This window comes from Leucoraja erinacea, chromosome 6 (assembly GCF_028641065.1).
Source record: "Leucoraja erinacea ecotype New England chromosome 6, Leri_hhj_1, whole genome shotgun sequence".
In the NCBI taxonomy this organism is placed as follows: Eukaryota; Metazoa; Chordata; class Chondrichthyes; order Rajiformes; family Rajidae; genus Leucoraja; species Leucoraja erinaceus.
The window spans coordinates 42,753,491-42,768,709 of NC_073382.1; the positions used below are offsets into that span (position 1 = coordinate 42,753,491).

General features: G+C 44.2%; 1 protein-coding gene across 3 annotated transcripts in view; it reads left to right on the forward strand.

The window, feature by feature from the left end:
- Positions 1–15,219, forward strand: part of LOC129698015 (spermatogenesis- and oogenesis-specific basic helix-loop-helix-containing protein 2-like) — a 28,115-nt gene that overhangs the window by 3,117 nt on the left and 9,779 nt on the right. For 2 of the 3 annotated variants that reach the window (XM_055636832.1, XM_055636830.1), the window contains exons 2-4: positions 2,923–2,984; positions 13,139–13,264; positions 15,031–15,178. In XM_055636832.1, the coding sequence (XP_055492807.1) occupies positions 2,923–2,984; positions 13,139–13,264; positions 15,031–15,178 (336 nt within the window). The remainder of the gene's footprint in view (positions 1–2,922; positions 2,985–13,138; positions 13,265–15,030; positions 15,179–15,219) is intronic. The other variant, XM_055636831.1, reaches the window with a different exon arrangement.

Consider the following 15,219-nt stretch of genomic DNA (forward strand, 5'->3'; position numbering starts at 1 on the left):
GACTATTTCCACTCTAATGCTTTCAATAAACTGCTGCTAAAAAATGGAAGAGCAATAATGAAGAGCGTTAACATGAAGTTGCGATTGAAAGGAAGGTGTACAGTTGACAGCAAGACAACACAAATGTACATTGATCTTGGGGTCCAAGTCGATAAATTCCTGAAACACAAGTAGATAGAGTGTTAAAGAAGGCGTATAGTATTCTTGCCTTCGTTGGTTGGGTATAAGAATCTGGAATCATGATGCAGCTTTATAAGTCTTTGGTTAGACTGCTTTTAACGTACTGCGTGCAGTTCTGGTTGCCCCATTACTGGAAGGATATAGAGGCTTTGGAGAGGTTGCAGAGGAGGTTTACCAGAATGTTGTCTGGATTAAGGGGTTTAAGCAAAAGGAGAGGTTAGACAAACATGGATTGTTTTCTCTAGAATGCCGGAGGTTGAGAGGAGATCTGGTAGAAGTATATTAAATTATGAGAAGCTTTGATAGGGTAAACCCATTTCCAAAGAGTGGAAATGTCAAGGACGAGAAGGCATAGCTTTAAGGCAAGAGGGCCAAAGTTTAAAGGAAATGTGCAGGGCACCTCTTTTACAGAGAGGGTGGTGGGTGCCTGGAACGTGCTGCCAGGGGTGGTGGTGGAGGCAGATATGAGTGGCATTTAAGAGACTTTTAGATAGGCACATGGATGGATATGCAGGGAATGGAGGCATATAGATCACATGCAGGCAGGGGAGATTACCGTATTTCCTGGCAATGAAGACGCACCCCAATTTAAGTTGCTAAAGTATGGAAAAAAAGAATGCGGGGCAGGATCAAGGGTTTGGTTTAGTCCAGGGATGGGGATGTTCCTGTATTGAGGGATAGACAAGTCTATCTTTCTTGGCTAACAACCTAATCTTCGGCCTCCAAGACGCAGGCAAATTTTCTTGCCTTATTTTTGGATAAAAATAGCGTCTTCATTGCGGTAGTTTGTGTTGGCATTATGTTCACCACATTGTGGGCTGAAGGGCATGTTCCTATGCTGTACTTTCTATGTTTATGTTCTTTAGCATATTATTGCTAATGCTTTTGCTTCAGAGGGCTCCTAAAATAGAGTTGATACTGTGAAAATTAGACGGTCTGAAAATTGATCTTTTTTCTTTAAAACCTTACAAAAATCTACAAGGATAATGATTGATGATTTCTATAATTCCACATCCTCCTATGTATGTCCACAATGTCAATGCTTTCAGTAAAACCTTTTGAAGGCAATTATACTCTTGCACATATCCAATATATTCAGTTAAATGAAAATGATCATCCTGTGAATATTTGCTTAGAATATTTCAATGTGTCTGTAGATTTTAAGACCTATTTCTCCTCTCAGTCCTGAAAGGTTGACCTTGTTGGAGCAGAGAGCCGGAGGGCAGTTAATGTCGACTGTTTCCACACTAATGCTCTTTAGTTATTGGAAGTTCTCGAGAGATTTTGCTCAAGGCAGTGAATGGCGTTTCGGAGGCATGATTTCCTAAAATAATGAATACATTTATCATGTGTAGGAAGGAACTGCAGATGCTGGTTTATATTGAAGATACACACAAAGTGCTGGAGTAACTCAGAGTACCAGGCAGCATCTCTGTAGAAAAAGAATAGGTGATGCTTTGGGTCGGAACCCTTCTTCAGACTGAAAATAAAGGTGGGGGAGGGGAATAAGCTGGGGGCAAGAAAAGGCTAGAACAAATCAGGGTCAGCGACAGATGACCTCAGGAAGAATGGTCTATTGTTGGCTGGGGAAGGTGTAATAACAAGTAATAGGAGAGATACACAGATGCGAACAGTGGAACTTGTAGGACGTCTAGGGGGAAGATAAATCAATGTTCTACCACTGGGGACTCTATTCCTTGGAGTGCAGGAGGATGATTGGTGATCTAACAGAGGTGTATAAAAACATGAGAGGAATAGTTCGGATGGACGCACAGCATCTCTTGCCCAGAGCAGGGGAATCGAGAACCAGAGGACATAGGTTTAAGGTGAAGAGGGAAACATTTAACCTGTTCACTGCCAAGCTTTTTTTTTAACAATATTGGGCATGACCCGAGTATACTCGGGGGTGGCATTGAATAGGTTAATAGGAATCTGGGGGAAAACATTTTCACTCTCTGGTTCTTGATTCCCAGGGGACGGGGTGTTTTATCTTTTCTATTAATTTACCTTTATTATGTCTTGCCACGGGCTTCTATGAAACGTGTGAGGATTCTTCATAAACCCAAGTTATTCTTCTGTGGTGGATAGGTGGTCTGGGGATGGGCAGGGTCTGTACTGATCAACACATGATCAGTGTCTTCTTATAGGGAACTAGATCAAATATCTTCAGTGAACACTGCGGCATCGAGCTCCAAATTATGTATAGGAAGGAACTGCAGATGCTGGTTTACACGGAAGATAGACACAAAATGCTGGAGTAACTCAGCGGGTCAGACAGCATACCCGGGAATACGTTTTGGGTCGAGATCCTTCTTCTGACTGAGATTCAGGCGAGAGGTATGAAAAGGTACAGAACAAATCAGAACCAGCACCAATGACCAAAGAGCCCACAATGGTCCATTGTTGGCTGTGGAGGAGATAACGAGGAGATACAAACAGTATAAATAGCGGGTCGACTTGGGTGGGAGAGGGACAGAGAGAGTGAATGCAGGGATTACTTGAAATGAGAAAAATCAATATTGATACCGCTGAGTTGTAAGCTGCCCAAGCAAAATATGATCTGTGGGAACCAAATATGTTCCATAATTGAATGTTTTTAAAACCCAATCAAGTGTCACATGAAAGAGCCAAGAAAATTATTATTTTGCAGTTAAAGTAATTTATCTTAAAACATTATTTAAGTGTTCCTTGATGCTTCACCAAACCACCTGCACAAAAAAAAAACTATTCTTCATTTTACAGCAGAATTTGGACTTGTTGAACGAGTCTGAGGTGAAAGGTCACAATCTAACGCCAGATGCAAGGTGAGTTTATTGTATGTTCATTAAATAGTGTCAGAAATTTGATTTGGTGGTTAACGATAGGAGTGTATATAATTACAGGTAATTAAAGCAAATAAGGAAAGTCAGAAAAATTATATCTATCTATATACATAACTAAAACTCTGATCTTGTTATCATCTGGTTTGCGTGGTTTTTCTATTTGCGTCAAAATGGTACATAATAGCGCTACGATTTTCCGCCAGCTCACTAACCGTTCTCCTGCGCTGCAAGTGCACAAAGGTTCGTTCCGATCAGTGGTCTATTGTAAAAGTTAGCGAGGTTTAAAAATATTTTAAAATGCGTGTGCGCAGATTGATTTCCTCTCCTGCCAGTTAGTGCCACGCAGATTAGTCTTTTCTCCTGGCACTACGCGGAACGGTCCGCCCCTTCCTGCATCATCGCGCCTTTACTGAAGCTGAGGGGTGCTCGGGATGGCTGTTGGAGGTCTCCAACCGGACACAATTTTGAAGGGACCGGAAGCGGCCCGGACTCAGAGATGTCGCCAAACGGAGAACGGAGACTCTGATCCCAGCGTAGGAGAACGACCAGCGCCCGCTGTGAGTCCCCATAGCACCGCCAGCTCCAGCCCCATCCCCTCTGGTCCTCCTCACTGGCTCCTGCCCCCCTCCCCCGTTATCTCCCCCTCTTCCTATATGGCTCTTCCCCATCTTTTCTCCGAGCACTCTCCCCCATCTCACAATCCCGTCTCCCCCCACAAACCCACCCACACACCCACCACAACCGTCTACACACCCCTCCACCCCCGCCCACCCACCCCCCTCCCCCCCCCGCCCACGCACCCCCCCCCCCCACACACTCTTCATGATTTTCTTCACCTCTATAAGATCACCCCTCAACCTCCAACGCTCCACGGAATAAAGTCCTAGACCGCCCAACCTCTCCCTATAGCGCAGCCCCCGAGTCCTGGCAATATCTATGTAAATCTTCTCTGCACTCTTTCCAGCTTTCAGCCGATGGCAGTGTGACCTAAACAGAACGCAAAACTCCCAAGTGCGGCCTCACCAACGTCTTGTACAACTGTAACATTATGTTGAATTTCTATATTCAGTTCCTTGACCGATGAAGGCCAATGTGCCAAAAGCCTTCTTCATTGCCCTATCTACCTGTGTCACCACTTTCAGGGAACCATGTACCTGCACTTCTAGATCACTCCAGAGCACTACCGTTCCCATTGAAGGGGTTGCCCTGGTTTTACTCCCAAAATGCAGCAAAGCGTTTCTTTCCTATATCTGGATGTAGGTTTATGTGAGATCACTTTGAAGACTTAAATCTATTCGTATTGGTTTATTCTTGCCACATTTACCAGGATACAGTGAAAAACTTTTTGTGTTCTATCCAGTCAAATTATAAAATCATACTTTAGACTAATATAATTTTTGTTCAAGGGCAGATGAAATAATGAGTAGAAAGAATTGCAAAAATTGTGGTAAGAAACAACAGCAGATACCATGAGTCTTAAAACATTTTTTTTGCTAATTACGTTAATTATTTGTTATAACTTTAGTTAAATTTTGACAAGATCACCTTAATCAACTCAACAATTGTTTATGAATGAAACAACAACAGAAATCAGTGGATACAAGAAATTGCAGATGCTTGTTTAAAAGGCAGAAAGTGCTAGAGTAACTCAGTGGTCAGGCAGTATTTCTGGAAAACATGGATATCAGTCTGAAGAAGGGTCCTGACCCAAAACGCCGCCTATCCATATTCTCCAAAGATGCTGACATTAAACCACACTCATTACTTCTAATTGATTGATACTTTAATCTCGGTTTGAAGAAGGGTTTCGGCCTGAAATGTCAGACATCCATTTCCTTCAGCGATGCTGCCTGACCCGCTGTTACTACAGTCTTTTTTTTAGAGAAATAAGTGTTTCCATGCATTATCTTAGAAGTAGGGTTTATGATTTGTCACTTTAAACATCTAACACAATGGAATGCCATGATTCTTGTTGCTAATTGCTTTAGAAATTCAGGGCATTTGCTTATCCTTCTTGATGTCATGGTGGATTGTGATTTTTCTTTTGTAAAATGACACCTGTCATTAAATGGGTCAAGTTGATCACTGCATCAGAATTTCCTTCATGGTCCCACCATGCCACACCACACCTGCCTTCAGAGAGAATTGAAGAGTCTACGCCTTTGTGTCATAATCGCATCTAGCCCAGACATTGTCTGTAGTCACATTTACGTCAAAGATGGTGCCAGGACTTGAGAGCCTGATCTACAGGGAGAGGTTGGGCAGGCTAGGGCATTGTTCATTGGGGCGCATGAAGCTGAGGGGTGATCTTATAGATGTGTATAAGATCATGAGGGGGACAGACAGGGTGCATGCACAGAGTATTTTAATCAGAACAGGGGAATCAAGAACCAGAGGACATGAGTTTAAGATGAGGAGGGGGAAAGCATGCGTGTCATCCTTCAAAGCAGCGGTGTGAGGTCACAGATACCCTATATTGACCTAAAATAGCAAGATTATCAAAGAGATACCAGCTTAAGATTTGACCCTATGAGGGTGGGAGCGGAGGGCATGTATTCCCTCAACGTTCCTCCTCATAAAATACAGATCAAACTTCAAACTGGTAAGTTCTCGTTTAATCTTACTATTTTACTTCGGAGTCACGTGAGGGACTCCATGAAAGATTTCAAAGCTCTGTGACCTCATGCCGTGGAAACGAGTCCATGCTTCACAACTGCCTTGGTAGTTAGAGAGAAATTGTTAATTATATTCAAAGCATTCATACCAATTATTTAATGGAAATGATAAATAATATCGAATTAATTCAAATCATAACCCTGTATTCTTCAGGGATAAATTATCATACAGAACTTAAAATTGTTCCCCGAAAAAACGTTCCCATACTGCTAACTGGTTTGTTAACATTTCTGAAACGTATTCTCCAACAACCATCCTGCATCCTGAGGATTTGGTCCATGGATACATCAAGGCGTTTTGCTGCAGATGTAGCTGCAGCCCTGGTGGGGTGAGAATTAAATATGTTATTGTCCACTCCCGCCTATCATATCCCATATTTCAGCCACCGCGAAATGGTCTGAGTTACACTCTATGGTACAGTATCTTATAGCTGATTAAACGCCAATTCCTTGCCTCTGATAGCCTTTTTTCTTACTGTATAACAAAACCGTACTTTACTATACAGAGGCATTGTCTATACAGAGGTAGGCCATCAATTCTATGACCTGCCCCGCTAATCCTGGCCTATTTTGTTTAATAATACGGTCCTGGATCACAAACCTCAATCTTCGTGCCGCAATAGTGAGGCCATCCAGTCTTACTTTTAGCAATAACTGGAGCTTATGCACTGTGACTAGCGCTATCAGCATTACCATTTCTAGTTAGTTATCCAGATTTAATGCTGTAGCCGGCGACCAATTCCTTAGCAAGATCAAAGCAACACTTACATTCCAAATATAGTTATCTTACTGTTTCTTGCCATTAATAACTTGACAATGCACTTTCGGCATTATTCACAGTGCTGAAACACAGTCCTCCATATTGCAGGCTGGTAAGCAACTGTAGCACCCCCGGAACATCCTTATTTCTGTGGTCCAGAAAGTTATCATGGCAGTAATTAGTCCATTTTAATATGACCTAAATACTGTTATAGAGTAGACCTTCTTCGTGCTGCCGTGATCATGTCCACAGTTCTATCGATAGCCCCATGTCCCATAGCGGTGTTATAGAGTCTACAACCTACTAAATCAATATTTTCTATGACATGGATAGCTATCCTCAGTTACTGGATGCACCAGCAACTTAGGACTACGTCTACCGTTATACATAGTTCCAGCACCATGTCCTGTACCCCGGGAAAACCATAGTTGGGTAAGCCAATCAGGTACTAAGACATCCCCAATGCCGATTCCTGTTGAATGTCCCTTCGTACCCCAAATTTATAACTAGACAAGGAGGTAATACATAAATGAAAAAACCCCTCCCCTAGTGCAGTGAAACAGCATCTGTAGCTTCTGCCTCAGGATCTGGTATCAATGATACATACCTCGGTAACTGGTGATTTAACCCCGGATGCAATTCTAATATCCGGCCTTACCTACTTTACTGATTTTAGCAAATACCACCTATCCAACATCCATTTAGTACTTCCAATAATTTTTCGTGGCCTGGTGTCTGCCACTGATTTAGTATCCCTGGTAGATACGTAGCCCATAACCAAATATTCCTTTGGACACACCATTCCCAAGTTTAATTTGCCAATTCATCACAAGCTGGTGATATCTTTCCACCCATATGACTTAAATATGCCATCACCGAGGTATTATCTATCTACCATCTACCATGCTGCAGTTACATTCCTGAGCAATAAGATTTTTGCCCATGAAATGCACTTAACATTTCTAACCCTTAGTGTTATGTAGGTTAGCTTCTTATATATTCCATCTCCCCCATAGCTCGAGATGGTATCAGTTGTACCATAACCAATTGCACTGGCATCTGTTTGTAATAGCACAGCCGAGTTGACCTCTGTGGCTTTCCATATTAGTAAGTCATTAACATATTAAATGTGTTAATGGTGTCAATTTTGACTTAAGTGGATGGACAATGCATCCCAGCTGCACAAACAATTGATTAGTGGCAACCACTGCCTAACATGCCGATTCCTAAGTTATTCCCACAATAAGGATATCATCCAACTATACCATAATTCTATGATTTTGGTGTTGCAGCAGTCCCAACACTGGTTTAAAATTTTTCCCCCAGTTTGATATTGAATAGCAAGGATCTTAAATTAATACTTCCCATAGACTAGCCTGCTGCACACTAAATCTTTGCACTGCTAAACATATCCATTTTTTAAAATGAATATATTGCACAACATTGTGAAGTATTGATAATCCATAATAATACGGCATCCCCCATCTTTCTTATTTCTAATAAAGATGTTTGAGACAAATCCTGTTGTTCAGGTTTATTTCATACCAGCATGTATATCTATCCGGTTATGTACTGGAGGGTTTTGTTCGTGTAGAACTCTATCAGATATCCCTTAAAACTGCTAAGGATATATCTGTCCATGGATATATTACACCAAGCATCAACATGAAGTTGCAATATCCCCCCAACTTCCGTGCTCCCTATTAATACTGGAGCCCCAAATTCACCTACCTCCATGGTTATTGGTGGTAACCAAGTTATTTTCCTTGGTTTCATATGCGGTTGTGGAGAGCCTAAAGGTTAATGTTAGTTTGCATCTCCACAGTGGTCGTCCCGGCCAAACCCTAAACAGGACGCTGCTGCTGGGTACCTCTGCCCAATTCTTTGTAGTATAATTACAAAAACACACTACCTCTCTTAGGATGCACATGAGGTTAATGTCTTCCCCAGATAACCTTTGGATGCTTTAATCAGCCCCAAAGTCAAGCCTCCTCGCCAATTCTATACCTGTTTAGACAGGTCTCCCCCCCCAAATAACGGGGTCTATAGCCCTTTGCTTACATAGTATAGCGAACTAGGGTCTAGAGCTGGCTTAATGGCCCTTCAAACTGCACATTGCAAAAAAATAGTGCTAATGGCATCCTTGTGGTCACTAATTTTGTACACCTTATTTAACATGCGGGCCAAAGCTGTTATGCCCGCCATGAGACCTTTCAGAGTATTACGGATTTTCCCAACTCCTAACGGCCTTCCCAACATGTCTGCAAATGCACCTGTAACAATGGCTACATTAAGAGCACCACAATATTCCGGGGTATAGAAGCCTTGCCAACACTTCAGCAAAAATATTAGCTTGAAGTTGATGGGTGGACTCACAGTCCTTCAATACTCACAGCCATCCTCTCGCAATCATTCTCCGTGAGTTCTGCTGGCAGTACTGCTCATCATGTTCGGCAGGTTGTTTTCCCCCCCCTTCAATAGGGGACAGTGGCTCCATCACCTGCTCAGGCTTTACCCCGTCAGACCTTCCATACCCTCCTCAGAGGCGTCCGACATTTCATGCAGCCCATATGGGAAACTGCTGTGGGACTTATATTATTATTTGCCCACTGTGGCTACCTCCAATCCCGGAGCCTGCCAATATGGAGAATTTTACTCCAGCAAACCGCTCCAGCCGACTTACATGCTCTCGGGCACTAGTCGTCGCGGGTGCTTAATATATGGGACCGCTCCTGCCGACCTTGGTGCTCTCGGGCACTAGTCGCACGCGGTATATCCCACTGCCCGTCCCCATGCCTACGGGCACTGGACCGTTCCCCATGGTCCTGGTACTCACGGGCACCTCTACCCATTTAGGGTGAAGTTTGGCACTCGCTCCCATCTGGGAGATGCTGGTGCCGACATTTATTGCTGGCTGCTGCTGGTCATTAAACAACAGCCCTTCAGCTCTATACTGACATCAGTCGCTGGCTCCCTGCTGTTCATCATCACACCAGTAACGACCTGTGGCTGTGCCCTGACGTCCTTAGCTGGCTCCCTGCTGTTCAGCAACACACCAGTCTCTTCAGAATACAGCAAGCACTCTGGAAAAAGCACCAAAAAAGGTAAGGGAAATTTGTTCTTACCTGTACTGGTTTTCAGCCTGCCGTTTTCGGAGGAACGTCCTTCCTCCCGCTGCCCCACGGACCCCGTAGCGCAGGTCCATGGGCTGCTGTTCCCGATGTCTGCTCTCTCTCTCCGGGTGGTGCGGCTGCTTTAATCAGCTGCGGAGCGCCGAACGACTGCATCTAATAATAGACCCGACTTGGTCTAGAAACTCCCCGGGCCGTGTAGCTTTGTTTCCCGCCCGGCAGCAGTCTCTTGCCGGTGCGGGGAGCGACGTCGGGCACAGCTGTTCTGTGCTAAAAATAGCCGTTTGGGAATCCTCTCAGGAGGGTTCGCGCTAACGGCTGCTGCTGCTGCTGGTCTGGCTGCAATATTTCTGCAGTCTCCCTCCAGCTCCTGCAGCTTCTTGTATTTCCTACCTGCAAGGTAAGTGGAAAAACTTTTGCAGTCTCTTACCTGCTTCTTTGCCTTTCTCTCTAGGGAGACGTCGTCTCCCACTTCTGACTCGTTCAATGCGTGTATGCGATATGACACGCATGCGTCGTAGCGGGTTTCTTTCATGGAGTCCCTCACGTGACTCCGAAGTAAAATCTTATACGTTTCAATAAGATTCCCTCTCATGCTTCTAAACTCCATGAACTGATCCAGAATCTAGAGAATATTGGAAAATTATCACCAATGCATCCACAATTTCTAGAGCCACTTTCTTAAGTGCCCTGGGATGCAGACCATCAGGCCCTGGGGATTTATCAGCCTTCAGTCCCATCAGTCTACCCAACACCATTTCCTGCCTAATGTGGATTTCCTTCAGTTCCTCCGTCACCCCAGATCCTCTGTCCACTAGTATATCAGGAAGATTGTTTATGAACTCCTTAGTGAAGACGGATCCAAAGTACCGGTTTAACTCATCTGCCATTTCCTTGTTCCCCATAATAAATTCACCTTTTTCAGTCTTCAAGGGTCCAACTTTGGTCTTAACTAATTTTTTCCTATTCACATACCTAAAGAAGCTTTTACTATCCTCCTTTATATTCTTGGCTAGCTTACCTTCGTACCTCATCTTTTCTTCCCCGATTGCCTTTTTAGTTATCTTCTGTTGTTCTTTAAACATTACCCAATCCTCTTGCTTCCCGATCATCTTTGCTACGTTGTACTCTTTTATTTTTATGCAGTCCCCGGCCCTCTGACAGCCATGTCTCTGTAATTCCCACAACATCATACTTGCCAATTTCTAACTGAGCCTCAATCTCGTCCACTTTATTTCTTATACTTCGCGCATTCATATACAACACTTTGACATCGGAATTCACCTCCCCTCTCACACCGCTCGCAATTGGCCCTGACCGTACTCTCTTATCCCTTCTCGAACTTTCCTTCCCATTAATTCAAGAGTCTTTTGTAATTTTTCCTGTACTCACTTTCCCTTTAACTCCATCTTTATACTCCCAATTTGTCAATCCCTCCCCCCCACTATTTAGTTTAAACCCACACATATAGCCCTAGCAAACCTGCCTGCCAGAATGTTGGTCCCCCTCCAGTTAAGGTGTAACCCGTCCCTTATGTAGAGGTCATCCCTACCCCAGAAGAGATCCCAGTGGTCTATAAATCTAAATCCTTGCTCCCTGCACCCGGCCCTCAGCCACACATTCAGATCCCCTATCTCCCTGTTCCTGTCCTCACTAGTACGAGGTACTGGAAGCAATCCAGAGATAACCACCCGAGAAATTCTACTTTTCAGTTTTCTTCCTAACTCTCTGAACTCTCGTTGCAGAACCTCCTTCCTCGTCTTCCCAATGTCATTTTTGCCTACGTGCACAACTACTGCCGGCTGTTCACCTTCTCTCTCTCGAGGATGTTCTGAATTCAGCTCATGACATCTTGAATCCTGGCACCAGGGAGGCAACAGACAATCCAGGCGTCTCCTCTGCCACCACAAAATCTTCTGTCAGCTCCTCGGACAGTGGAGTCACCCACCACTATGGCTCTGCCCGACATCGGTCTCACCGGTCGAGTCCAATCTCTAGGATTGGAGCCACCGACGTGTCTGCCGCTCGGACTGGAAGCATCATCTCCCCCAACAGTTCCCAAGAGGGCGTACCTGTTTTCATTAGGCACAGCCGCCTGGGTCTCCTGCATTCCACCGTTTACCACCGTTTCTCTCAGTTACACACCTTCATTCTTCCCGTATCCTCAGTGTGATTCCCGGGAAGGCTGGACTGTCATATGCTGAGAGAATGGAATAGCTGGGCTTGTACGCTCTGGAGTTTAGAAGCACGAGAGGTATCTCATTGAAACACATAAGATTGTTAAGGGCTTGGACACACTAGAGACAGGAAACATGTTCCCGATGTTGGGGGAGTCCAGAACCAGGGGCCACAGTTTAAGAATAAGGAGTAAGCCATTTAGAATGGAGACGAGGAAACACTTTTTCTCACAGAGAGTGGTGAGACTGTGGAATTCTCTGCCTCAGAGGGCGGTGGAGGCAGGTTCTCTGGATGTTTTCAAGAGCGAACTAGATAGGGCTCTTAAAAATAGCAGGTCAGGCTATGGGGAGAAGGCAGGGGCAGCGTACTGATTGGGGATGATCAGCCATGATCACATTGAATGGCAGTGCTGGCTCGAGGGGCCAAATGGCCTATTCCTGCACCTATTGTCTGTTGTCTATTGTGACAACGTCACTGTAGGTCCTGCCCAGAAAACTCTCGTTTTCCCGGATGGCCCTGAGGTCATCCAGCTGCTTCTCCGGTCCCCCAACACAGTCCTTCAGGAGCTGATCATGGACGCATTTGCCACAGTTGTAGCAGCCAGAGGCTCCATCCGTGTCCCTGGGCTCCAACATCCTGCAAGCATCACACTCTCATCTTACCCATCATGTGTTCACCGCATCGCATCCCATCCTCTCCAGCCTTTTGCGTAGTCTCCTCTCCTCAGCCGAAGACTCTCAAGCCAAAGACTCACACTTTACTCACAAGGCCGCTCCCTCACTGACACTCCCCTAGAGCAGCCTTGCTTATATTGGCTGATAGCCTAATTTGCCAATTTACAAAACAAATTCCTCAGTTTTAATCTTTTTTTCCCCTCTGACTCGCCTCTGACTCATCTTTCCCATGGGTTTCAGCCAATAAGTTCTTCTCCCTGCTTCTCTTTGATTGCATCTTTTCCGAGATTCACAAATGCGGGCAGGTGGGGCTTTACTGGAATGTATCTTGCACTAAACGTTACTCCCTTTATCCTGTGTCTGTAGACTATGGATGGCTCGATTGTAATCTTGTGTAGCCTTTCCACTGTCTGATTAACATGTAACAAAAGCTTGGGAACAAAACACGTGACAATATCCTGAACTAGTGTAGATCCGGCATGTTGATTGGTGCAGCAAGTTGGGTTGAAAGGCCGGGTTCTGTGCTGTATCACCATGATCCTGTGACTCTAAGACTCAGACAGCGCGGAAAGTGCCCCTTTGGCCCAGATAGTCCAAGCTGACCAAGATGCCCCATCTAAGCTAGTCCGTTTGGCCCATAAGCCTCTAGGATCTATGAGAAGGCTGTCTGATGTTCACATAGCTGGTGTTAACATTATTCAATCATTAATTTATGCAGATCGGAGCTGGAGGAAAATGGTGCATCGTGTGATACGGGTTTGCCAGAGTCCCCATCTTCTGAACCCATCCATAAGAAACCCTCCTCTGACGCCTTGCTTCATAGTAACATGGAACGGATGCGGAGGTAAGAGTCGGGGAAATTTGTTGAACAGAAAGCTAATCGAAAATGTATTATATTATCAGAAGGAGAATAATGGACATTGAGTATTACAGCTCTCCCTTGATGATACAATCCATTCCAGTAAGGCAGACAACAGGAGAGATAAATTCATACATTTTCGGAGCAGAATTGGGTCATTTGGCCTATTGGGTCTGCTCCGCCATTCAATCATGGCTGATCTATCTTTTCCTCTCAACTCCGTATTCCTGCCTTCTTCCCATAACCCCTGAACCCTTAATAATCAAGAAACTGTCAATGTCCGCTTTTAAAATATCCAGTGATTTGGCTTCCACAGCCGTCTGTGGCAATAAATTCCACATATTCACCACCCCCTGGCTAAATAAATTTCTCTTCATCTCCTTTCTAAAGGTACGTCTTTTTATTTTGAGGCTGTGCCCACTGGTCCTAGATTATCCCATGAGTGGAAACATCCTCGCCACAATCACTCTATCCAGGCCTTTCACGGCTCAGATAGCTGGAGAATGCATTATGTTAGTAAGAATAGGCACATGGATATGCAAGATATGGGGGTGGGGGGGGATATGGATCATGTGCAAGCAGAGCTCCAGCTCCATCTCCAGCTCCAGTTCCAGCTCTAGCTCCAAGATTAGTTTAACTTGGCATCGTGCCCAGCACAGACATTGTGGGCTGAACGGCCTATTTCTGCGTTGTACTGTTCTATATCCTAAGATTGCCTGACTGGCACTTTCTCAGCACATTGAAGCCATAAACCATTCTTGAATTCCTTCTTGCATTTCGACCATTTCTCTAGCGAGAAATTCCTTTGTTCCGCCATCTATAACCATGAACAAGTCAAACTCTACTCTCTGCATCCTTTTATCTGATACCCTTTTAGCACCTCTGGCCTTTGTCACTTACTCCACCCATCTGCCAATCACCATCTCGCCTGATTACACCTATCACGTGCCAGGCTTTTTCCAGCCTCCACCTCTTTTCTCCAGCTTTCTCCCTCCTACTACATCAGTTTGAAAAAGGGTCCCGACCTGAAATGTCACCCCTGTCCATTCCTTCCGCAGATGCTGTCTGACCCACTGAGTTCCTCCAGCACTTTGTGGTTTGCTCCAGGTTTCCAGCATCTGCAGTTTCTTGTGTTGGCTGATTTTCATTATTAATTTTTTTTCTTTGATTAGAATCCAATGAGTTCAATGATACTTTATAGTCACATGTACCTAGTTACAGTGAAACAGTTTTGCGTATTGTCCAATAAAATCATACTATAGATAAGGACAACCATAGATATGTTTAGTTTATTGTCACGTGTACCGAGGTACAGTCAAAAGCATTTATTGTGTACTAACCAGTCAGTGGAAAGACTATACATGATTACAAATGAGCCATCCATGGGGTATAGATACATGATAAAGGGAATAATGTGCATATAATGTTTATTGCAAGATAAAGCCAGTAAAGTCCGATCAGATAGTAGTTCAGGACTGCTCTCTAGTTGTTGGTAGAATGGTTCAGTTGCCTGATAAAAGCTAGGAAGAAACTGTCGCTAAATCTGGAAAAGACAAGTACAATAAGTGCAGGGATTGCAGTCTTAAGGTAGACTTCACCAAGGCAGTACACAAAGAGTCAACACGTTTCTGGTGTCAACTTGTGCCCATTAAATTTCAAAGTTCTTAATAGTACAGAGTCCAATTGAACATTGAACTCAAGAGTTCAATTGAAGATTGATGAATTAACTTTTTTTTTTAATTCACGACCAGAGTCCGCATCAAGGATTGCTGTGACCAGTTACGTATGCTTCTGCCTTACGTGAAGGGAAGAAGAACTGATGTGCCATCTATCTTGGAGATGACTGTTGAGTACATGAGGCACATTTATGGGAGAATCCCAAACAGCATAAAATCACAGGTAGACATATATTAACACTGCCAATGAACAAATATGGAATC